This window comes from Balaenoptera physalus, assembly GCF_965194825.1.
Source record: "Balaenoptera physalus genome assembly, chromosome: 12".
Taxonomy (NCBI): domain Eukaryota; kingdom Metazoa; phylum Chordata; class Mammalia; order Artiodactyla; family Balaenopteridae; genus Balaenoptera; species Balaenoptera physalus.
Genome location: NC_138897.1, coordinates 21,774,501 through 21,800,593, shown reverse-complemented (window position 1 = coordinate 21,800,593; position 26,093 = coordinate 21,774,501). Strand labels below are relative to the sequence as shown.

At 36.3% G+C, this 26,093-nt stretch overlaps 1 protein-coding gene and 1 long non-coding RNA gene across 2 annotated transcripts in view; one reads left to right on the top strand and one right to left on the bottom strand.

The window, feature by feature from the left end:
• DCC (DCC netrin 1 receptor) overlaps positions 1–26,093 on the top strand; it is a 1,180,955-nt gene that overhangs the window by 658,079 nt on the left and 496,783 nt on the right. Inside the window, exon 6 of the mRNA XM_082416529.1 lies at positions 23,419–23,573. Within this exon, the coding sequence (XP_082272655.1) occupies positions 23,419–23,573 (155 nt within the window). The remainder of the gene's footprint in view (positions 1–23,418; positions 23,574–26,093) is intronic.
• LOC309639464 overlaps positions 1–26,093 on the bottom strand; it is a 121,524-nt gene that overhangs the window by 2,753 nt on the left and 92,678 nt on the right. The gene's annotated exons all lie outside the window — the stretch shown is intronic.

Here is a 26,093-nt window from a genome sequence, read left to right as displayed (position 1 = left end):
ATTCAATTTTAAATTCCTAAGCCTTGTGAAATATTTGTGTTAAATGTTAGTTTTTTTATCAGCAATGGGTAAAGGGATTGCAGTGGTTGTTTCTTAATATATACAAACTTGGCTTGTCTTTCATAGTTAATGACACTAACAATTTGCTGTAGCTTAACATATGAAAAATAAACCACTCCACACTCATACTTCCCTTCTATTATCTTCCACCTTCACAGAAGTAAGGAAAATCTATATTTCATTATAGATTTTCCCCTCTCTAAATATATTTTATTTATGGAAGTAATATATAAACATATCCAACTTTAGTTAAAAATTAAAATATTGCAGACAAGGTTGATTCTCAGAAATGCCTTGATTTCTCAAAAGGATGAAGAGCTTCAATCTGTAACATTTGCGTTGGAGTTAGTCTGGTTAAAACGGGTGGAAAGATATAATCAAACAAATGATGTGTGAATATTTACTGAGGGATCACTTGGAGCAGATGAGGGTTCATGAAAAACAAGCTATTTAAAACTAGTCTTCTGCCATATTTTAATGACATTACTAGAGTGGAAGATCTTGAAAATTCTTTAGAGATTAAAAAAAATTCTCATGCTATTGTTGAGGAAAAAATTTGGGAGAGTGGGCTAATGGAATGAGTATCTAATGGTACATGAGTATTGCCCAAAAAGGAAATGTGATAAACTGATATCAATCAAAATGATTGTTTCCTTCAGGGATCTTAACTTGCCCCTTCCCTGTTCAACACATTTGTTAAAGGCTGGTGTTATGTCAGTTGGGCTGCAGTCAACTAGTACACATGCGGTTCCCAATACTCAGGAAAGGCCAATCTTCATTATGGCATGACTATTCCAGAATAAGATTCTAATATTTGACTCTGATGCCAACTTTTAGGGTGTTTTACCCCACAGTATATCTAGAACTTTTTGTCTCTGATGGTGGATAGAAAGTAAAGCCATGCTGTTTGAGATATAATTGCAATAACTGAGGATGTTTAGACTGGAGAACTAGAGATAAAGTAGGCAAAAATTATCTTATGATATATGTAAAGAGCTTCCATATTGGAGACTATTAAACTATAAATATGTCTTTCTTGGAATAAATTAAGACTGAATACAGGATATAGATAACTTATTTGCTGTTTAATGTAAGAAAAAAAACCCATCTTTTTAATGTTCATAGACTTTTCTAACTAGAGTAAGCTTCCTTATTTAGGAAATGACTTTCTCATCATGTGAGATGTTCCAGCTCAGCTTAGAGGATGACTTTTCGCAGTGGTTGGTCATAAGATTCATGTGGGGTTAATTGAATAATATCCAAGGATTTTGAAACTCTGATGTTCCCCCTCCCCACCATGAACCTATGGAGGATATTCATTAAATTGCTATAAAAGTTAGGTGAAGGTATTGATATTTAATTATCTTTATTTTAATATGAACTCGTAAGCATAATTGAGAAAGCTGGAGGAAAAAGGAAGATAAAAAATAGCTATGTGACATTAATGCAACATTTTATTTCTTTTATAATATGCAAAGACATTTCTTTATTCTTTCTTATATTTTATTTAGTTCCCTTTAAGAACACAGTCTTCTTTAAAAACTGTGTTATAGAGAAAGAAACATGTCACCTATTCATCTCTTTATGCGGATCAATGCTTTTTTTCTCAGTCCTACATTTTAACACTTAGTTTTGCCCTATTAAATTCCCCTTTCACTTTAGGAAATGTAGCCTGAATTGGTAACTTACACCTGGGCAATCCTCATTCCATGCTACCGCAGCCCACTCTTTCTTTAAAGACAAAATTTGAAGAAGTCTTGTAAATATCTGCAGGGTTTTCCCAATCTCTAATGGCATCCCACCCTTGAAATAATTTTTATCTCTTCCAGTCACCACAGCTTATCTAAAAGATTGTGATTATGCAAGCCCTTTATTACTCACATTATAAAAAATTAAACAAAAACAATAGTTTCCTGGACAGTCCTTAAGCTGATAAGGTGCTATTTGTCTTTCTCATATATCTTATTCTTGATCGTAACAGCCTGTAAAAACATACCATCCTCCAAGATGACTAGGTTCTCCCCTTTTTCTATGGGATCACATATAGGAAGGAATCAGCAAAGTTTGATGAAATGATCCTGAAACTTCCCTGGCGGAATGGAGACATCTGGTTCCTGTTTTATAAGGACACTGAAGTGAAATCTACTGTGTGTAATCAATGTGGACAAGACTGTCACAGTTCAGCAATGAGTGGACCTCAGAGAATCCATACTGATGAAAATATTGTAAAGGCCCATTTAGTTCAAAAAGAACCATAACATCAGCATCAACAAACATTGATATGGTCCATTACAGTTTATAAAAAGCTCTAAATGCATGAAGTAATGTTATTTTCAGAACCACTCTGAAATTGTGCATAATATATAAACAATTTCTGGATGGGAAACAGGATCAGAGAATGGCAGTATTCTGCCTAAAGTCACACAGCTGCAAACTAGGGGCAGAAAACCACATCACTTAATACGAGATCACGTTTTCTCTTTATGTTTAATGCCAAATTCCCCCCTCCGCCTGCCATCTGATGCTGATTTTTCCAACACCTGGACTCCCAGACTGTGTTTGACTGGTTCCAATGATGAGGAACCTCACTACCTCCTAGGACTTCCCTGTCCTTTTTTTTTCTTCTTTTTCTTTTTTTTTTTCTTTACAGCTTTAACTTTTATTTTTGTTTTCTTTATGAATTTTATGATAGTGAGATTTTTTATGGTTGTGAGATATATATATATGGTTTATTATTTACAGGTAGTCCCCCTCTTTCATTTAATTCTCACTGTTCATATTATTCACTGGTTTCCCTAAATCACCTTCTATGTACCAAACTGTCATCTTCTGCGTAGTGCTGAAGTCCCACTGCCTGCAGTTCAGTGAAGTTTGTCAATCAACACTGTCACTGGGAAAATGGCTCACCCTTGGTAAAGCAGGAGAGTTTTCTATTTCGTTTTCAGCAACCAATCATCTTAGCTTTGGTAAATTTTATGTAGTATTGATTAGAGAGCAAACATAAACTATCTGCAGTCTTTTTCCTTTGCCTGATTTTAATGGGACTGCTTCTAATATTCTGCCATTAAAGATTTTTTTTGTTACTTGTTTAAGAAAGTTTTTTTTAATCATGATAAAGAATTCTTTCTATTTTTTCATTGAAGTATAGTTAATATACAATATTATATTAGTTTCAGATGTACAATATAGTGATTAATATATTTATAGATTATACTCCATTTAAAGTTATTATGAAATATTAGCTATTATTATCCATTCTTTGCTAGAAATTATGTAAAATAATGCATTTTTGTGTCCTCTGAAATGATAATATACTTATTTTTTTAATGCTAAACCATCCTTTTATTTTTGGTGATAAATACTTTTTGTGTCAAAGTTTATATATTATTTTTAAAATTTTTGTTATTACCTATATTATATTTTAATTTCAAGTTTATACTAGCTTCATTAGATAAGTTGACAGGCTTTCCACCTTTTTCTTACTCTAGGACAATTTAATTATCTAAATTATCTAAACAGAACAACATCTGTTTCTTGAAAATTTGAATTAAGTCACTTGTTAAGGTGGTTGGGCTAAGGCAGCATTTTTGGAGATAAATGTTTAGAGAAATTGAGATTTTTTTCTCAATTTCTTTCTAGGTTTTGTACTTCTTAAAGCAGTTTTGTGATTTGTACTTTTGTATCTAAATAAAAGTTTCATGGTAATAGTATTTATTATCACAGAGCTGTAAAAATGTCTGCTAGCATTTTTGATCTCTTTGCCTCTCTTTTATCTGCTTTCCATGCCTCTAATGTTGCACTTTCTCACTCTTCATTAAACTGTTGATTCTTCTATTTTCTTTCTTTTTTGTAGTCTAGTTCATTATTTTTCTGCTACCTTCATCTTTCCTCATTGTTTCCTTCAGTCTTCTTTATTGTTATTTTTGTTAACCTTTCAGTTAAATAAGAGATAATCCAGCATTATGGAATTTGTATATTGAGATATTCTAAATATGAGAACAATATGGAATAGTATTATGTAGACTCAGATAATCATGGCAAGAGAAGAGAATGAGAGAGACAGACAGACAAACAGACAGAGACCAGTATAGCATTGCCGCTTCCTTATTGGTTACTTTTCCTCTCCTTTTCTTCTTGAATTAAAAATGGTTTCTTGTGATCAGTTAGTTACTTTGTATGGCAAGAATAGCATCTAATTCCATGGTATTCAACCTATGTGCCTTAATAAAATTCTGGACTTTATAGTGGGTGCTATTCTCACATTGCTTGTCATCTCCCCCTACTCCCCAAAGGTACACTCATTATTCTGCAGGGTCTCTGTAACAGGATTTCTTCTTATTCTGGAAAATAGAAAAATGAGGCAGTATGGCAAAGCACTTATGAGGACTAGTTCTAGAATTATGTTCACTGGCTCTGAATCCTGTTTTTCCCACTTGCGACTGACATGACCTTTGACAAGTTATTCAAATTCAGCTTCCGTATTTGTAAACTGGCAAGATTACAGGCATCTCTTTCATAGGTTGTTGGTATGAAAATGCATCAGAAGTATCTATTGGCGTCCTCAGCACATTGTCATTCTGTCATTTTTGATACACAATTGTCTATTTATACAGTTTTAAAATTGATTTGTTAAGCTTTCTGATTGCCTGACTTCTTTTAAACCAGTTATCAACAAATAGATAAGCTTTGATAATTTTATGGTAAAAAAAAGAAATTGATTTTGTGTTTTTGAAGCCAGCATTTCCTTACATACTTAGAAAAAAATGCCATAAGTTTCTATTCTGTAAAATATTCAGTGGGAGAATGATCAGGCATAGAGTTACTCACACCTCGTTAACAAATGTTCAAAATGAATTGACACTTTTTGTGTTTCCTGTTACTATACCATCTATCACTGCTAGACCTCCAGTATTCCACCTTCCCCTCAAATCATCCTGATGACTGCAAAGAAGAAAATAAAGAGAGGGCTTCATGAGTCTGCTCTTCTAACGAAGAGAAAATGACAGTGCTCTGAACCCTGAAGACTTTGTAATTAGCCCCAAGATAGGCAAATTATGTAGCCTGGATGCGTAACTATTGTCAACCAGAAAGTGAGTCTATAATTACAACACAGTAATACTGTGACTTATAAAATACCTTCTTTCTCAAGTATCTGTAAGTTTATAATGTAATTTTAACCTCATAACAACTCTGCCTGGTGGAAAGAGAGACCATCCACATTGTACACACTGGTGCAAATGGATAGTGAGTTTAATGGGAACAGTGGCACATCCCAGACTGGATAGTGATACACCCAGACTTTAAATCCAAGCTTCCTGGAGAAAAGAGGCAGCGGGTAAAACCACTGATCAGTAAGGGGGAGAGTCATTCATTTTATCCAGTTTTTAAATATCTATGGAGTTATGATAAATGACTATAATACGTTCTGAACTGGAAAAGAAGTTTTTGATTTTGGCTTTACATGTAACTCATTGCCTTATCACATTTCTGTTGAATTTTCTTCTATATAATGTACAATATATATTTTTATCAACTCATGATAAAGGATTGCAGCAGTCTAATATAAAATTGTTTTCACAGCCTTCAAAATATTATAAACATTAGGAGTCACCCTTCGTTTTCTGCTGCAGTTATAATAGGGAAACATGGTGTAGCTTATTTGTTGGGGTTTTTTGGCAAGCAACAGAAAGCTTATGTGACCTTTGCATTCAGTGTTTTCCATCAAATAGAAGATGTATTAAAAGAGTTAGAAGAGATAATTTGTACGAATTATCTACTTGATTAATTGTAAATTACTAGGTACTTGTTGGTTACAACAGACTAAGTTAAATATAAACATTATTATTGTTATTACTATTACTATTATTATTATTTAGCTTACAATATTTGGAATCCTTATAATTGAGATGCCTTAATGGCTGTTTATATTTCTGGAAGATATGATAGTGCATCCACCAATATAATAGGAAGCTTAAATTCTTTCTTATGCAGGCAAAATGATTACCTGAATGATCCTAATTTAAGGTGTTGCAGGTGATTTTCTGTAAGAACTTGTACATTTTTTGTAGCTTTCAATTTCATCAAATGGCATTTGAGTCGTTATTAATATTTTATTACCATATCACTCATCATAATTATTTAATGATGTTTACTTTTAGCTTGAATACTGGTATAGATAACTTTGTACAATAAATTTGAACCCAAAGAGTTGTATGTAGATAAATTCTTTTTTTAAAATATTGGATAACTTAAATTTACTAGACTATCATGCGATTTAACATATATTTTTTAACATCTTTATTGGAGTATAATTGCTTTACAATGTTTTGTTTGCTTCTGCTGTATAACAGTGAATCAGTTATATGTATACATACATCCCCATATCCCCTCCCTCTTGCATCTCCCTCCTGCCCTCCTTATCCCACTCCTCTAGGTGGTCACACAGCACTGAGATGATCTCCCTGTGCGATACAGCTGCTTCCCACTAGCTATCCATTTTTCATTTGGTAGTGTATATATGTCCATGCCACTCTCTTACTTCGTCCCAGATTACCCTTCCCTCTCCGCCTGTCCTCACCATTCTCTACGTCTGTGGCTTTATTCTCGTCCTGCCCTTATGTTCTTCAGAACCATTTTTTTTTTTTTTAGATTCCATATATATGTGTTAGCAGACGGTATTTGCTTTTCTCTTTCTGACTTACTTCACTCTGTATGACAGACTCTAGGTCCATCCACCTCACTACAAATAACTCAATTTCGTTTCTTTTTATGGCTGAGTAATATTCCATTGTATATTTGTGCCACATCTTCTTTATCCATTCATCTGTCGATGGACACTTAGGTTGCTTCCATGTCCTGGCTATTGTAAATAGAGCTGCAGTGAACATTGTGGTACACGACTCTTTTTGAAATATGGTTTTCTCTGGGTATATGCCCAATAGTGAGATTGCTGGGTCATATGGTAGTTCTATTTTTAGTTTTTTAAGGAACCTCCATACTGTTCTCCATAGTGGCTGTATCAATTTACATTCCCATCAACAGTGCAAGAGGGTTCCCTTCCTCCACACCCTCTCCAGCATTTATTGTTTGTAGATTTTTTGATGATGGCCATTCTGACTAGTGTGAGGTGATACCTCATTGTAGTTTTGATTTGCATTTCTCTAATGATTAGTGATGTTGAGCATCCTTTAATGTGTTTTTTGGCAATCTGTTTATCTTCTTTGGAGAAACGTCTATTTAGGTCTTCTGCCAATTTTTGGATTAGGTTATTTGTTTTTTTGATATTGAGCTGCATGAGCTGCTTGTATATTGTGAAGATTAATCCTTTGTCAATTGCTTCATTTGCAAATATTTTCTCCCATTCTGAGGGTTGTCTTTTAGTCTTGTTAATGGTTTCCTTTGCTGTGCAGAAGCTTTTAAGTTTCATTAGGTCCCATTTGTTGATTTTTGTTTTTATTTCCATTTCTCTAGGAGGTGGGTCAAAAAGGATCTTGCTGTGATTTATGTCAAAGAGTGATCTGCCTATGTTTTCTTCTAAGAGTTTTATAGTGTCTGACCTTACATTTAGGTCTTTCATGCATTTTGAGTTTATTTTTGTGTATGGTGTTAGGGAGTGTTCTAATTTCATTCTTTTCCATGTAGCTGTCCAGTTTTCCCAGCACCACTTATTGAAGAGGTTGTCTTTTCTCCACTGTATATTCTTGCCTCCTTTATCAAAGATAAGGTGACCATATGTGCGTGGGTTTATCTCTGGGCTTTCTATCCTGTTCCATTGATCCCTATTTCTGTTTTTGTGCCATTACTATACTGTCTTGATTACTGTAGCTTTATAGTATAGTCTGAAGTAGGGGAGCCTGATACCTCCAGCTCCATTTTTCTTTCTGAAGATTGCTTTGGCAATTCGGAGTCTTTTGTGTTTCCATACTAATTGTGCAATTTTTTGTTCTAGTTCTGTGAAAAATGCCATTGGTAATTTGATAGGGATTGCACTGAATCTGTAGATTGGTTTGGGTAGTATAGTTATTTTTACAATGTTGATTCTTCCAATCCAAGAACATGGTATATCTCTCCATCTTTTTGTATCATGTTTAATTTCTTTCATCAGTGTCTTACACTTTTCTGCATACAGGTCTTTTATCTCCTCAGGTAGGTTTATTCCTAGATATTTTATTCTTTTTGTTGCAGTGGTAAATGGGAGTGTTTCCTTAATTTCTCTTCCTGATTTTTCATCATTAGTGTATAGGAATGCAAGAGATGTCTGTCATTAATTTTGTATCCTGCTACTTTACCAAATTCATTGATTAGAGCTAGTAGTTTTCTGGTAGCATCTTTAGGATTCTCTACGTATAGTATCATGTCATCTGCAAACAGTGACCATTTTAATTTTCTTTTCCAATTTGGATTCCTTTTATTTCTTTTTCTTCTCTGATCGCTGTAGCTAAAACTTCCAAAACTATGTTGAATAATAGTGGTGAGAGTGGGTAACCTTGTCTTGTTCCTGATCTTAGTGGAAATGCTTTTAGTTTTTCACCATTGAGAACAATGTTGGCTGTAGCTTTGTCATATGTTGCCTTTATTATGTTGAGGTAGGTTCCCTCTATGCCTATTTTCTGAAGAGTTTTTATCATAAATGGGTGTAGAATTTTGTCAAAAGCTTTTTCTGTACCTATTGAGAAGATCATATGGTTTTTATCCTTCAATTTGTTAATATGATGTATCACATTGATTGATTTGCGTATATTGCTCTGCATATATATTACTCTGCATTCGTGGGATAAAGCCCATTTGATCATGGTGTATGATCCTTTTAATGTGCTCTTGGATTCTGTTTGCTAGTATTTTGTTGAGGATTTTTGCATCTATGTTCATCAGTGATATTGGCCTTTAGTTTTCTTTTTTGGTGACATCTTTGTCTGGTTTTGGTATCAGGGTGATGGTGGCCTCGTAGAATGAATTTGGGAGTGTTCCTCCCTCTGCTATATTTTGGAAGAGTTTGAGAAGGATAGATGTTAGCTCTTCTCTAAATGTTTGATAGAATTCGCCTGTGAAGCCCTCTGGTCCTGGGCTTCTGTTTGTTTGAAGATTTTTAATCACAGCTTCAGTTTCAGTGCTCGTGATTGGTGTGTTCATATTTTCTATTTCTTCCTGCTTCAGGCTCAGAATGTTGTGCTTTTCTAAGAATTTGTCCATTTCTTCCAGGTTGTCCATTTTATTGGCATATAGTTGCTTGTAGTAATCTCTTATGATCCTTTGTATTTCTGCAGTGTCAGTTGTTACTTCTCCTTTTTCATTTCTAATTCTGTTGATTTGAGTCTTTTCCTTTTTTTTCTTGATGAGTCTGGCTAATGGTTTATCCATTTTGTTTATCTTCTCAACGAACCAGCTTTTAGTTTTATCGATCTTTGCTATCGTTTCTTCATTTCTTTTTCATTTATTTCTGATCTCATCTTTATGATTTCTTTCCTTCTGCTAACTTTGGGGGGTTTTTTTTGTTCTTTCTCTAATTGCTTTAGGTGTAAGTTTAGGTTGTTTATTTGAGGTTTTTCTTTTTTCTTGAGATAGGATTGTATTGCTATAAACTTCCCTCTTAGAACTGTTTTTGTTGCATCCCATAGGTTTTGGGTCATCGTGTTTTCATTGTCATTTGTTTCTAGGTATTTTTTGATTTCCTCTTTGATTTCTTCAGTGATCTCTTGGTTATTTAGTAGTGTATTGATTCTCCTCCATGTGTTTATATTTTTTATGTTTTTCCTGTAATTGATATGTAGTCTTATAGTGTTGTGGTCAGAAATGATACTTGGTATGATTTCAATTTTCTTAAATTTACCAAGGCTTGATTTGTGACTCAAGATATGATCTATCCTGGAGAACGTTCCATGAGCACTTGAGAAGAAAGTGTATTCTGTTGTTTTTGGATGGACTGTCCTATAAATATCAGTTAAGTCCATCTGGTCTAATGCGTCATTTAAAGCTTGGGTTTCCTTATTTTCTGTTTGGATGATCTGTCCATCGGTGAAAGTGGGGTGTTAAAGTCCCCCACTATTATTGTGTTACCCTTGATTTCCCCTTTTATGGCTCTTAGCATTTGCCTTATGTATTGAGGTGCTCCTATGTTGGGTGCATAAATATTTACAATTATTATATTGTATTCTTGGATTGATCCCTTGATCATTATATAGTGTCCTTCTTTGTTTCTTGTAATAGTCTTTATTTTAAAGTCTATTTTGTCTGATATGAGAATTGCTACTCCAGCTTTGTTTTGATTTCCATTTGCATGGAATATCTCTTTCCATCCTCTCACTTTCAGTCTGTGTGTGTCCCTAGGTCTTAGGTGGGTCTCGTAGACAGCATATATGCAGATCTTGTTTTTGTATCCATTCAGCCAATCTGTGTCTTTTGGTTAGAGCATTTTATCCATTTACATTTAAGGTAATTATCAATATGTATGTTCCTATTACCATTTTCTTAATTGTTTGGGGTTTGTTTTTGTAGGTCTTTTCCTTCTCTTGCCTTTCCTGCCTAGGGAAGTTCCTTTAGCATTTGTTGTAAAGCTGGTTTGGTGGTGCTGAATTCTCTTAGCTTTTGCTTGTCTGTAAAGGTTTTAATTTCTCTGTTGAATTTGAATGAGGTCCTCGCTGGGTAGAGTAATCTTTGTTGTAACTTTTTCCCTTTCATCACTTTAAATGTGTCCTGCTACTCCCTTCTGGCTTGCAGAGTTTGTGCTGAAAGATCAGCTCTTAAACTTATGCAGATTCCCTTGTATGTTATTTGTTGCTTTTCCCTTGCTGCTTTTAATATTTTTTTCTTTGTATTTAATTTTTGATAGTTTGATTAATATGTGTCTTGGCCTGTTTCTCCTTGGATTTATCCTGTATGGGACTCTCTGAGCTTCCTGGACTTGATTGACTATTTCCTTTCCCATGTTAGGGAAGTTTTCAACTATAATCTCTTCAAATATCTTCTCAGACCCTTTCTTTTTTCTCTTCTTCTTCTGTGACCCTTATAATTTGAATGTTGGTGTGTTTAATGTTGTCCCAGAGGTCTGTAAGACTGTCCTCAATTCTTTTCACTCTTTTTTCTTTATTCTGCTCTGTGGTAGTTATTTCCACTATTTTATCTTCCAGGTCACTTTTCCGTTCTTCTGCCTCACATATTCTGCTTTTGATTCCTTCTAGAGAATTTTTAATATCACTTATTGTGTTGTTCATCATTGTTTGTTTGCTCTTTAGTTCTTCTAGGTCCTTGTTAAACATTTCTTGTATTTTCTCCATTCTATTTCCAAGATTTTGGATCATCTTTACTATCATTACTCTGAATTCTTTTTCAGGTATACTATTTCCTCTTCATTTGTTTGGTCTGGTGGGTTTTTACCTTGCTCCTTCATCTGCTGCATATTACTGTCTTCTCATTTTTTTTAACTTACTGTGTTTGGGTCTCCTTTTTGCAGGCTGGAAGTTCATAGTTCCTGTTGTTTTTGGTGTCTGCCCCCAGTGGGTGATGTTGGTTCAGTGGGTTATGTAGGCTTCCTGTTGGAAGGGACTGGTACCTGTGTTCTGGTGGGTGGGGATGGATCTTGTGTTTCTGGTGGGCAGGGCCATGTCCAGTGGTATGTTTTGGGGTGTCTGTGAACTTAGTATGATTTTAGGCATCCTCTCTGCTAATGGGTGGAGTTGTATTCCTGTCTTGTTAGTTGTTTGGCATGGGATGTCCAGCACTGGAGTTTGCTGGCTGTTGGGTGGAGCTGGGTCTTAGCATTGAGACAGAGATCTCTGCGGGAGCTTTCGCCGATTGATATTATGTGGGGCTGGGAGGTTTCTGGTAGTCCAATGTCCTGAACTCGGCTCTCCCACCTCAGAGGCTCAGGCTTGCCACCAGGCTGGAGCACCTAGACCCTGTCAGCCACATGGCCCATCTAGGCAGCGGCAGCTTCCTGGCCCCACTGGCTGTGCCGCCCTGCCTGCCGCTTCCCCTGGAAGATGCAGCCACTGGGCTCACTTCCTGCTCAGCCTCCTGTGACTTGGTCCCTCCTCCTCCCTGGCTGAGGGGGTCAGTGGGTGCCGTGGCTTCCGGGCTTGGCTGGTGAGATGGGGGCAGCAGCAGCACCACCACGTTGCTGCCTGTTTAACATATTTATGCTATGAATCTTTCCACAAAATAAAGACACATTTTATCATTTTGGCAGACACAAGTTTTCATATGTAATATTTGCATTAAGCAAGGTGTAGCTATATATTCTCGATTGTACCTCAGTCACCTTTATTTGGAACGCTTATTTGGACTGAGTTCTCAGGATTTTCAAAATGTATCTTCTCTTCTCCTCCATACCTTCTTGTTCATGAAAACATTTAACCATTTTTCCCCATGAACCCAGAAATACCATTGCTATAAACCCGCCAATTTTTCTAACCATAATAAGAAAACAATTATAGTTCTCATCTCACAGGTACTTACATTCTACATAGCATATAAATACCATACATTATTCATTTAAAATCATTATGTGTGTACTATGTGCAAAGCTCAATCACAGGTTTACAAAAATATGCCTTTCTTTTCTGTATCTGATCTTAATTATTCTTTTGAGATGGGCTTTATTTTTCTGTGGATGGAAACCTAATCTCTATTAATCTGGTAGGAAAATAGAAAAAGCTTTATATACTGTCAAGGCCAGGAGTAGAAAGCTGGGATAGTCATCTGGGTGATAAAATCTCTGTATTCCAACATTCATGGATACCTCCTCATTTCTAGCTGGTTCTCTAGCTGTGATCTCTAAAAGCAGCTGCGGCATTATCCTTCTTTGATATCTTAATGGCCTCTGCAGGTCTAGTGACCATCTAGCCTTGACCAGTGTGGACAAGGATCTAAGATAACATTACTTGCCCTCTAGTCTGTGTTCTTCCCACCCCAATGGGGAATCATTATCCAGTAGTTGTCATGGTGGTGGGGGGCGGGGCTGGACCCATCATATTGGTTTTATTTTCTTTTCCTCTGTCCAAAGTCCCTTGAGTTTCTGCACTTCCCTATTGGAACTACAAAGCCTTTTTTTTTTGCTTTTGTGATGAAACATCCTGTCCTTAAGGTAATAAATATTTCTCTCTCTAGTAGCCGAACTCAGAAATGATCAAGGGGTAATGGAAAAAAAAAACGGTTAATGTTTCAGAATATCATCTTTCTGCACTTGCATTATAACTCCCTGGATTTTTATGAGTGTTTTGCATTGACTGCTGTTGAGTAACTTCAACTGGGATGTTTGATCTGGTGTTGGTATTTTAGAATTCAGAATTTTAGAATTTTACATGCCGTGTTCTCTGCGAAAACATTTCAAGAATATAGTTTATGTTGCATGCTCTCTTGTTTCTACCACTTAAACAGGCACACAGCATACTCAGAAACCCAAAATTTCACTGTACATTCCAGAGCAACATTTAAAACTCAAATGTGATGACATAGGAAATAATTCAATCAAACCTTGCCCGATGTCACTAAAGATATTCAACTACATTTTGGAGTGGGAAGTTAGGATGATTGGGTGTGAGGAATGTAGTCTGTAGGCAGGTGGCAATTTCCCTTTGAAGGTAGGAGGTCGGTAGCATGAAAGGAACAATGTCCCGTGAATGGAAGACCAATGTTGAGCAGGCCACACAAGAGATGCTCATCTCCATGGAAATGGCTGCATACCAAGAGGGCCTTAGAGGAGGTGGGGCTTCAGGTCCTCTAGGAGAAAAAACACAGGGAAATCAAAATTTTGTAAAATTTTTTAGTATATAGATATTTGGGGACATCTGACCATTTCCATTTTCTCTTATTTTTCTCTTTTCTTCTGTCAGCTTTTCTTCCCCTCTCGCCTCCTTTCTTTTTGTCTCCCTCAATTCCAGTCTCCAACTTTTTTACAATTCTACTTCTCCCTTTCCTGTGCACTCCTCCGCCTATAGCTTTGACCCATGGCAACAGCAGATATTATTTTTCCATTCTAATCTATGGAAATCTGGCCAAGGTGACATCAAGCATTATAAAGTGAAGGATCATTGGCTTCATATGAGAGAGTAAGGCGGTCTTTGAGTTGAATGAAGGCACTTTAGCATTAGCAAATGGAGGGCAGAACAGTGATCTACTTAGGAATACTGATAAAGTCATATTAAGGTACAGTTAATCTCCTAATAACGGTCAGTAAGGCAAATGGACATTTGTATCACAGCCCAGGTAGCCAATCTGAACTACACTGTTTGTTCAAGTTAATATCATCATAGGTATGCAGTGCTCGTGTTGCCATGCAGGTGAGTTCAGCTCAGACAAATTATGCTATCAGTGGTTATTGGAAGTGCTATTATCAAAATCAGATAATAGGTACCATTAACAGCAGTACTCTTTTGGGTCTTTTTTTTTTTTTGCTTTCTCAACTTTAAAATTTACATTATTTTTATTAAAATTAGTCTTGCATTAAAAATACATTTAATAACCACATTTTTCTCTTAGTCATTTATAATGCCTCTGTCCCCCAACAAAGTGTTTTTGGCTCTTTTCCCACTTAATTACTAAAAGTGGAAAATATCATACACATAGCTTTTCCACTGCATAAAATTATGCTATGTATGCATAATATTCAGAGACCTTTGCTAGGAGCAATGTAGTTATACTATTATCAATCATGTTAGGTAGTAGTTAAAACTCAAAATCCTTAAATGATTATTCCAATTTAGGCTGACTTAAATCTTCCATAACTTCTTAGACTAATAATTCTTTTCTTAATCATTTGTAAATTTGATTTTTAACCATTTCTCATTGCAATTTATTATGAAAACTCCTAACAAAGACAATAGTCTCAATATTAAACAACAGAAAATAATTCCACTAGAGTTTGAATGACATCCAAATATACCTAAAGACCCATTGCACCTAAACTACTACTAGTAGTTTATGATCAAAACAATTACTACACTGCAATTAAATCCAAAAATGATTTTCATCATACAACCTTATATTCAGCCATGTAGTGTAGAATTTTGGGAACTGGAAAAAAATTACATATCCTGAAAGGAATTTCAGAGGTTTTGTTTGTTTGCTTGTGTCTTTGTTTGTTTCTCTTCCACTTGGTTGTAACAAGTACTAGGAGGGGAAATACATATAAGCCATAGTTTTTGTCTGTTTCAATTAACTCATAAAGCAATAAACTAAAATTCTCCCAAATGTGGATTTTTAAATAGCTGTAAATAAATAGAATAAGTTAGTACTTGGTTGAAAAAGGAAATGCAGATATGTGGGGTATGAAAATATCCCTCTGTAGGGTAAGAATAACTTAAAATTAGCCTCTATTGATGCTTCATTATAAAAGTCATCTGTTCCTAAGATCCTGAAACTTGCTTTAATTTAGTACAGTGGAACAAAATAAATATGTGTTATTTGTCTCTCATATGTAAATCATTTTGCTGAGACTTTTTCTATGTGCATTTATGGTAGAAATAATCATTGAGCACAGTCTATCATACCTCCTTCATGAACCTAAAACAACTTGGAAATGCCTGATTTGTAGCCTTCCCCATACACTATGGAAATTATCTACTTCTGTATCAATTACTGTCACTAAATTGGAAATAACTTGAAGGCTGGTACTATGTCTGTGTCTTCTTTGTGTAGCTATCTTTGTGTAGCTACATAAACTCAGAGGTACAACAAATATCACATTCCTTTATTTTTCTCAATTTAACTTCAAAACCCTCTCCTGTTAAATGGAGGGGCTGTTCAATCTATGGCATTATTAGGGCTCCTCTGCTCCTCCAGGGTTTCCTCAACAGTCCCCAGGGCCTTGGTAGGGCAAGACATTTGGAGAGAGTCCGTTTATCTGATCCATTCTGATCACTGTTGTCTATCTAGCTTGCCTAGATGCTTACAGGTAAGTAGCTTCCTTGATTTTATGCTAAATTTGAGTACTGGGAAATTTTCTGAAGTTGGGAACCTTGGACTCTAGAATCCAGCCTACACAGATATTTCATTCATCAATTTACTTCTCAGATTCTGCCATTTTCCCAGAACAGAGAGGGACACTTTCTGGAATTGGTGGAATCTTAAATCATTTTCCTAGATTGGCCCATGCCACCCTCTAAAACTCCCTTATATTACTCAATGCTATTGAAATATACAGTCCACCTGTCAGTTTTAAAATAAAAGGAGGTGGTCTTCGGAAAACTTAAGCTTTTGGTCAATAACTGTGCCTCATCTGCATCCCCAGGAAAGCAGGGAATACAAAGTTGTGGCTATTTTCCTAGAAGAAGAGAGACAAAAATACAGGAGGAATAAGCACATATTGGTATCTCAATATATGTTCTAACCATATTAATAGATATGAAGATTCTTCTCCATGATAGATACTCATTAAAGAGTGTTGAGTGGCTGAATAAATAAATGGGACTCTTTTTGATGTAAAGAACAAGGGCTCATCTGTTTTTATTTCCATTTTAATATTGTATCTGACAGTCAAGATTAACATTATGCACATAGGAAGCACTCTACTTTGAGCTGGAAATATTATTCTCTATAATTATATCAAAACTTAGCTCTTCTTGGACCTATTGCTATGGGTCCCTCCCCTATCTTGGTAATAGCCAGAGGCTATGTAATAATAATTGCCCTCAAAATAATATATGCATATTTTTTCTAGATGAAGTTTAGTGGATGCCACACTCTAACTCAAAGGAAAGATGTTCCTGATGGGAATTTTAGACCCTATACTAGTAAAAGAAATATTTTGTAACAGAGAACAGTGTTATTGTTCCATTCCATCACTTCACTCTGGGCAACCAGAGCAACTCTTTTGAAACACATTCCCAGGAAACTGAAATACATTATCAGCACACTAGAAATCAGGTTGACCTGGATTGTACCTATCACCTGTTGACCAGTGGTCGCACACCCACAAATGGGGCTGTGTGACCAGTGTATTGGATCATGGGTCTCTCTTGAAATTCTTTTCTGACATGTGATCACTTAGAATATTGATAAAATTCTTTCCTAGACTAGATACACTGTGACCTTATTTTTTTGTGTGTGGTAATTAGGTAATATTATCTTTCCCAATTTTTTATAATTAAAAGTAACTTTTGCTCACTCTGAAATGTCATTATTTGGGAAATTAAAAGTATATTTCCCAATTATCATTATTTGGGAAATTGCTAAAAGTGCAGATCTCTGGAGTATGAGAGAAGAGTTTCTAATTCTCTCATGTTATAAGACAGATAACTGGGTTGGATCATATAGAAACAACTTTGATATGTATCCATAGACTCCAAAATTTGGTTTATTCAAATTTTGAATAAATAATAAAGTTTGAGTTGAGAAAGAAAAATGAAGGTTAACAGAATAATTAAATTAAAACAGATTTTCAAGGAAAAATAAGACAACATGCATATAATGTTAGGATTTGCCAAAATTTTACCTTCTAGATATCAAACTAAAATTATTTTTAAAGAATTTGACTTTTTCAATAGGTTAAAGTATTCTGAAGATATTTTCCTGGGAAGAGCTCCAAAAGGGTCTAATAACTTACTCTTCAGATTATGTATTTTTACTTATATTGAACCTTTTAAATCAGTATATAGGGGTGTGTGTGTGTGTGTGTGTGTGTGTGTGTGTGTGTGCATGTGTCGGGGGGTGTATGTGTATGCAGGTTTAACTAATTTTAATTTTCAGTTAAGTTGTTTTTCAAAAAGGACAATTCACTGTTCTTTGTGGAACAGCTTTGAGAATATAAGAATGTGATGTTCTAGTAAATACGCAATCTGACTGGCAGTGTTATTTTGAGAAATATGTATGTCTTGCTCTGGAGGTCAGTCTCAGACTTTCCTCTTGTTTGGATGCCACAAGAAAACATTATCAGTTAAATGATACAAAACACACTTTCATCTTTTAGAATCTTTTTTTTTTCTGTGCTACAAAGAATTACAATCACCCAAAATTAAAAATAATAATAAAATAAAAGAAAGTCTAGTAGAACCAGAGAAAGAGAGAGAGAAACAAAGAGAATTGCATTTGATTTTTCCTGTATAAATTCCTTTTCAGGAGGAATAGAACTAAAGGAAAACAAATTAGAAGTCCTTTTACTTGAAGGAAAAGTAATTTCCTGGCAAAGAGTTGGACCAAGCATATATTTTTCCCATTTGATTTCCCTGTTGTCAGTTCTTTGGATGTAATACAGGCACTTATTGATCTAACCTTCCTCTCATGATACATGGCGTTATTTGTGTTTTGGGGTTTTTTAAAATTAATTAATTAATTTATTTATTTATTTTTGGCTGCTTTGGGTCTGCGTTGCTGCGTGCGGGCTTTTCTCTAGTTGCAGCGAGCGGGGGCTGCTCTGCATTGCGGTGCACGGGCTTCTCACTGTGGTGGCCTCTCTTTGTTGTGGAGCACGGGCTCTAGGCGCACGGACTTAAGTAGTTGTGGCACGCGGGCTCAGTAGTTGTGGCACATACGCTTAGTTGCTCCACGGCATGTGGGATCTTCCTGGACCACGGCTCGAACCCGTGTCCCCTGCATTGGCAGGCGGATTCTTAACCACTGTGCCACCAGGGAAGTCCCGTTATTGTGTTTTGAGAAACATATTTTGTATGCATGGCATGAATCCATTTTGAAGAAAAGTTTATCAGTGCAACATCTTTGATAGAAAATGTTTCTAAGAGTTAGGAATCTATGGTTCTATACATTGTTTCTGTGGGGTTACTACTTACCATCCTATTTTATATTGGAGGAATCATGGAAATCTCAAGCTCCACATTTAATACTTTTGCATTCATATGGAAACATAGCTCATGGTAAACCCCTGGGGATAAAGATCTAGTGTTCCATGGGCCATTATGAGAGCTTCAGGGTACAGAGTGCATAGAACATATAGGGATTTTTTTTTTTTTCTGAGCAGAATTTTGAGCATTGAAGCTCACTGCTGGGGAAAGAAGTTAATAATAAAGCGGAAAACTTGCAGTTCAAGTCAGACTTGAGGTGGAAATAGCGACTTCCCCAGAAATCTCCCTCTGGCTCTAAGTCTGACTTTTCTTGGCAACCCACATAAAACCTTTAAAAAAATTTAATGACATACCCAGTCCTTCACATACGGCCTCTTAATGAGTTGAGGATTCTCTGCTTTAGTGTGCCTTTCATACCAGTTAAAAAGAGTTCAAGTCTCTATGAAAGGTAGAACTCATTCTCTGACAAGTAACTGAAGACTCCCAAACTGACTTAACACAAAAGGGAATACAATGGCTCATAGAAATGAAAAGTTTCTGGGTGGGAAAGGCTTCAAGTACAGCATGATGAAGAAACTCAACTGGCAAACCCAATCCCAGGTAAACCTAATTTTTACCCACATTACACTTGAATTCCTGAAGCCAAACATGAGTGGAGAAAAACACAGAATCTTGCTGATAGGTCTCTCTTAATTATGATGACTGCTAGCTTCAAGTGGTCCTTAATGTTGGTTGGTGATTGGCCATGTTTCTCTACTCCATTTGATCTCCCAGGAGCCTGTAAAACTATTCCAGGAGCCTGTAAAACTATTTCACAATGTTTCCTTTCTCCTCATCCATCCACTCCATCTTCCCCACCTCAGTCTCAGTTGATGATGTTGTTTTCCATTTCACTGAGAAAATAGCAGCTATCAGAAGAGAACATTCTTCTGTTCTATATTTATCAGACCAATGTGTGTGCCCCACCAACTCTTGCTTTCCTTCTGTATGACCTGACCTAAAACTAGCCCCTCTATCCCTGCACTGGCTCCATCACTTCTTGGGTACCTACGGGCATTGCTTCAGCATTTGTCCTCCCTCTTTCCTAAAGCATCTGTTCTCCTCTACTAGATCATTGCCAACCCACATACAAATATGATATAATTTTCTCTATCTTAAAGAAAATGAACTTCATGAATGCACATTGCTTTCATGCATGACCTCGTTTGTCGGCTTTTTTTGTGTTGTTTTTCTGTTATTTTCACCGCAAAACTTCTGTAAAATGTAGACTTATACAGTGTGTCTCCACTTCCTCTTCTAACAGACTATCAAAACTTTCCTTCCCGAGGACTCCTCCTTTATGGTTATTTTTCAGGCCTTAATTTACTCAGCTTATTAACAATATTTGACATGGGTGACATACTTTCCTTCTTAAAACCCAATCTTCATTTCTCTTCTGGGACAGCTCCCTGGTTACTCCTTTTCAATCTCATTTACTGGTTTCAGCTCATCTCCCGGATGCCAAATGTTGAATTTAACCAGCTCTGAGTTTTTACTCCTCTTCTTTAACGGCCTGGGTGATATCCAAGACATACTATTTATGTATTGATAGCTTTCAAATTGTTTTTTTTTTTTCCGTCCTAGAACTCTTCCCTAAGCTTTTGACTCATACAGACTCTCCTTAGATGTCTGGTATCTAACCTTAACCCTAACCCTAACCACGCTAACCCTAACATGTTATACTTAAAATGATAACCAAATTTCTCATCTCTTCCCACAGCTTCCCTACCCCATCATATCTCTCTAGAAAAGTTTCCCATCTCAGTGTAGAGCAGATGCACCATTCCAGTTGTACAGGCCAAAAAAACCATGGGGTCACATGCAACATCTCCTCCCTGCTCCCCCCAAACTCACCTCTGGTCTGTCTACAAATCCTGTTGGCTCTAACTTCAAAACACAGTCAAATATGGTTGGAATCTAAAACCCCACTGCCACTGTGCCACCCTGACGCAAGCTACAATTATCTCTCACCTGGCTGTTTCAGGAGCCTCCTAACTGACCTCCTTATTTTTATCCTTGTTCCTCTGCAATCTGTTCTTAATTCAGAAACCAGAGTCCTGATAAATCTAAGATCTGCTTATCCTTCCATCATAATTTTTTATGGCAAAATAATTTTCCATCAGAATTTTCCAGAGGTAGAACGATTACAAAATAGTTCAGAGTGTAGGCAGTGGAGTCAGCCTGTCCGTGTGGTTTGGAGAAGTTGCTTACACACCACGGTCTCTTCATTTCTAGAATGGGGGTAAAAGAGCCTGCTTCAAAGAGTTGTGGTGTGAATAATAAAGTGCTTAGGCTAATAAATTGTACAGTCAGCTCTCAATAAATACTGGCTATTGGCTGGTAAATAAATACTTGATCAAAATCTGTGATAAAATTGACAACAGAATCCAAAAGAGACAATAAATGTATCTGCTCAGAGGCACTCAAGAAATATTTCTGATGTTGGTTCATTCTCAGTGAATTTGGTGAAAGAATAAATAAAGTCTAATATTATTATAAATTATAAATAATTAATCTTAGCCCTATATACAGTGGTGACACATTCTCTGTAGGAAAGCTCTCAGACACGTTTTTTCCATATCTTTAGTCTGCGAATATTAATGCATCCCAGCCAAGTCATCTAAACCAAGTTGCCCCTGTGAAAGATTCAAGAATTAATAGTTGTTTGGTACTAGAGGCTCAAATATTTAGTTAAAAACAGCAGGATAAGACAGGGAAGGGGAGAGAGGGAGGGACAGAGAGAGAGAGAGAGAGAGAGAGAGAAAGAAAGAGGAGAGGAGAGGAGAGGGGAGGGGAGAGGAGAGATCTGACTTCCAAGATCGTTCAGTAGAAGAACTAGGACTTGAATCCTGGGTGCCTTCCACTGGCTCTTTGATTTTTCTAGAAGGCAATGACCATCAAAGATTGCAAATTCACTTTGACTTCAAGGGAAAGTTTTGCTGATGGTGGTTGGAAAGAGCAAAGTATGGTGGTTACTCAAAGAAGCAAAAATTAGCACACTTTACTCACTGAGCATAACAACAGCAAAGACAAAAATTATAATGTCTTTAAAAATGTCTACGAAAAATACATATTTATTTCCAATGTGAAAAGGGGATCAAGGCTGCCACTTCCCTGTGAATTTAACCTGGATTTCAGACAATATAAATGTTCAAGTTTGACATCATTTTAAGGTTCCCAGTGGAAGAAAATGACAATCACTTTTTAAAATTTTTTTCTTTATTGGAGTATAGTTGATTTACAATGTTGTGTTAGTTTCTACTGTACAGCAAAGTGAGTCAGTTTTACATACACATATATCCACTCTTTTTTAGATTCCCATATAGGTCATTACAGAGTATTGAATAGAGTTCCCTGTGCTATACTGTAGGTTCTTATTAGTTATCTATTTTATATATAGTAGTGTGTGTACGTCAATCCCAGTCTCCCAATTTATCCCTTCCAACATCACTTTTTAAAATGTTCCTTTCCTACACAGTGTTTTGAGGCACCAAGTCTGAGAGATTCACTAGCGAAGGTGTGTTATATTTGTAATTTCCTTTCAACTGCAAATTTCCATCATAGAGTAATGAGTATTATGGTAATTAAGACATTAAATTAAATTAGTGTATCATGTACCCTGCTGAGACAATAGTAATATAGTATAGCAATGCACTAGAGTAGATAATTGCTAGGACAATAGGCATGTGTCCACAGTAAAGATGATGGTCATTTTTAGTGCCCTATCACCACAGCCAGTTTCAATGGGAACGAGTCCGTCACATTAACTAAATCCTAATGAAACTCTAGAATTACAGAGACACTAAGCATTCATGTCTTATACACTGGGTTGTGTCAGTCATATCAGCTCCCCTTTATTTGCTTTATCAGCATAGTTTCCATAGCTTTATGGACTTCCCAGTGTCCTTTATGTAGGTCAATTGGATACAAATACTTAGTTATTCAGAATGTTTATTTATTTATTTATTTATTTATGGCTGTGTTGGGTCTTCGTTTCTGTGCGAGGGCTTTCTCTAGTTGCGGCGAGCGGGGGCCACTCTTCATCGCGGTGCGCGGACCTCTCACTGTCGTGGCCTCTCTTGTTGCGGAGCACAGGCTCCAGACGCGCAGGCTCAGTAATTGTGGCCCACGGGCCCAGCCGCTCCGCGGTATGTGGGATCCTCCCAGATCAGGGCTCGAACCCGTGTCCCCTGCATTGGCAGGCAGATTCTCAACCACTGCGCCACCAGGGAAGCCCCAGAATGTTTATTATATGCAATTATTTTTATTTATTTTTTTAAATTTATTTTTATGTATTTATTTTTGTTTATTATATACAAAGGTTATTTTGTTGTTTTTTTTTTTTACATTCTTTGTGGCAAGACACCATTAACACAACAACACACTGTTTAACTGCATTTGGCGGGGGGCAGGGGTGGGGGGGTGGAGGGAGTTTATCATGTCCTACAGTAGTTCCTATAAAGTAAACTAAGGGCTTAAGGGAATTATTTGAATTACAAACATTTTCAATATTTGTTTCTAAGTCAGAGAAGATGTTAGCATGCAAGTTCACATCCCCACCCACTCACTTTTTATTTTTCTGTCTTTACAGTTCCACCATGGTTTTTAAATCACCCTTCCAACCTCTATGCCTATGAAAGCATGGATATTGAGTTTGAATGTGCAGTCTCTGGGAAGCCTGTGCCCACTGTGAATTGGATGAAGAATGGAGATGTGGTCATTCCTAGTGATTATTTTCAGATAGTGGTAACTATCTTTTTTCATATTCACTTTACAATCCCATTCATTGTCTACTCTGTTTTCAGTTGCTTTTCTTTCTTGGGAACAACGTTCCCATTGGGAATGTTTATGATGTATGAAGAAAATTGTTCCAATAAAGCAAATCATTTTTTAGACTTGGAATTTTTGAGCTAAAAAAGTCATCAAACAGTCCAGTCATCAAACAGTCCAGCCCCCTTGTTTTACAGACACAGTTTTAAACAAACAAAGAAAAAATGGGGGGCCTAAGACCAGTGCTTTCTAAATATTCTCATTGGTGGTTCTTGGGAAAACAGAGTTTAGAATCTAGTTCTAGACTGTATGAATCCAAGAATCTCTTACTTCTTTAAATTTTGCCCATTATAATAAAGTTTCAAGTAAGATGCGCTACTTATGAATATGGTAGTGTTACTTCGATAATTAAGATGGTCACTCTTTGCTCCTTTGCTACTCTTCCAGATAGGACCAGCTGATCCTACATGAGCAGTAGAAAAGGGCAGTGATGATGGTGTTAGTGACAATGGTGGTGGCAGTGGTGGAGAGGATTTGAAGACCCAGAGTTCACATCCTTTGCAATTCTGAACTTTGGAAAGAATTGAAGCCAAGAACAATGGTTCTTATAGTTCCTATAAGGTTTAGTGTACCTCTCTGTCCCTGCCCTGGAGAGAGATAATAGGGATAATGGTGGTATATTCACTGAGTTGTTGTCCTGGTACACAGTGAGTGATCCATACCTATCATTATTATTATTGTGTTTGCTGCTACCAGCAGAATGCTTTGCTCATTTAAAAATACTCTGTGAAAACTCTCCTTTTGGTGTAGGTCAGCATCAGAGGTTCTGAATTCAAATGAATATCTGAGAAATATGAAAAGCACTTTTTAAATATCAAAGAACTTTGCAGCTAAAGAAGGAGGCTTTCAATCCATTTCTCTTATGTTTGAGATGCAGACATGACCCTGTCAAAGAAAAGTGGTCCTCCAAGCCAGGTCTCCCAGGAGACGGCAATTATAGTGTAAGTGCCCTATAGAATTCAGGCACAAGCTCTCTCCTTGGCTTTACAGTGCCTCTTGCTGGTGGTCCCTCTTGCATGATCAGTCGTCTTTCAGAAACTTTCATCATCTCTTGATTCATGCATTTTGTCACATTATAAGGGCTCTTAGGGAATACATCCGTAAAGAATATCTTTATTATGTTTATCACCACTTACCATTTTTCATTTTTAGTTGCATTTAATTGGTTGGGAATAGAGTAAGAAAGGAAAAAAATTTAACTTTTGAATGCCACATCAATCCATTAGTTCCTTTACATGCAATGCTGTTTCCCCTATCACTGAATTAAAAATGATCTGCCATGGGGCAACTTGAAATGTGTTGTATATGCCTAAAATATATGCTACTTGCATATAGAGGAAATTGTTGAGTGCCCTTAAGGACACAGGATAAAATGAAACATTTCATTTTTTTCTACAGTTTGAATAATCTTTCCCCCAGCATGACTTATTATAGCCAACCTACTTAAAATGTTCCTTTTCTTAAGGTAAAAAAAAAAAAAAAAAGTATGGTATGAGCCCTTTTCACATTAAATTGTGCTTAAAAATATTTCCCCAATAGCTCCAGATCTGTCACACATGTAACATTTAGCACAAATAGTAACTTATATGAGAATTGTTAATTGGAAGTTAGTCAACTTTATCTTAAGAATTTTACATCAGCTGAGAATTGACTACAAGACACTAAAAACAATTAAGAATTCCCCATGAGGTAATATTTATCTCTTAATGACTTCAGGGGAAGTGATTTAACTCGTCTCACTTACTGAACTAATTCTTACACTATCGAAGATAAACTGAGTTAGTGTAATTAAATGCTATTTCAGATCATTTTATCATCCATCCTTGAAAACTATGGTGGCCCAATTTACATAAAACAGGAGTTAACATTGCTGTGTTTAATTTATGGATTACTGAAGGTGAAACATTTCGGCCATATAACAAGAATGGCATGGGTATAAAAGATCTACCATACCCTCCTCCAAATCCCTGAAAGAGCACGCAATTTTAAAAGGATTTTCAGACTTTTTTTTTCTCGGCAAATGTCCAGAAAATATCCAGCCTAGATTTCTTGTCCTTTAGAAGCTGCAAAGATAAATAATTTTTGTTTCCTTTTGCTTTTTTTTTTTTCCCCTCCAGCAGCCACTGAAACTATTTCCTTCAGTACAAGGAAAAGAATGAGATTTCTTCTGATACTAACCTCTCTTTCGTCCATACCTGATAAAAGAGTTTTCTGTTTACTGCTCATTTATTGGAGGCTGATGTGCATTCTTGGGAGTATACTTTTCATGGCAGAACTAGGTTAAATTGCCACACGTGGATTCAGCAGAGTCTTGGGAATCTGTGACATTTCCCAGGTGACACAGGACATATCTGTAAGGCTGAGGACCCTCTTGGCCTCCCTTCTGGTTTCTTTTGGGAAGTTTGATTAAAATTTGTTTTGTGATCGTTTTGTCAC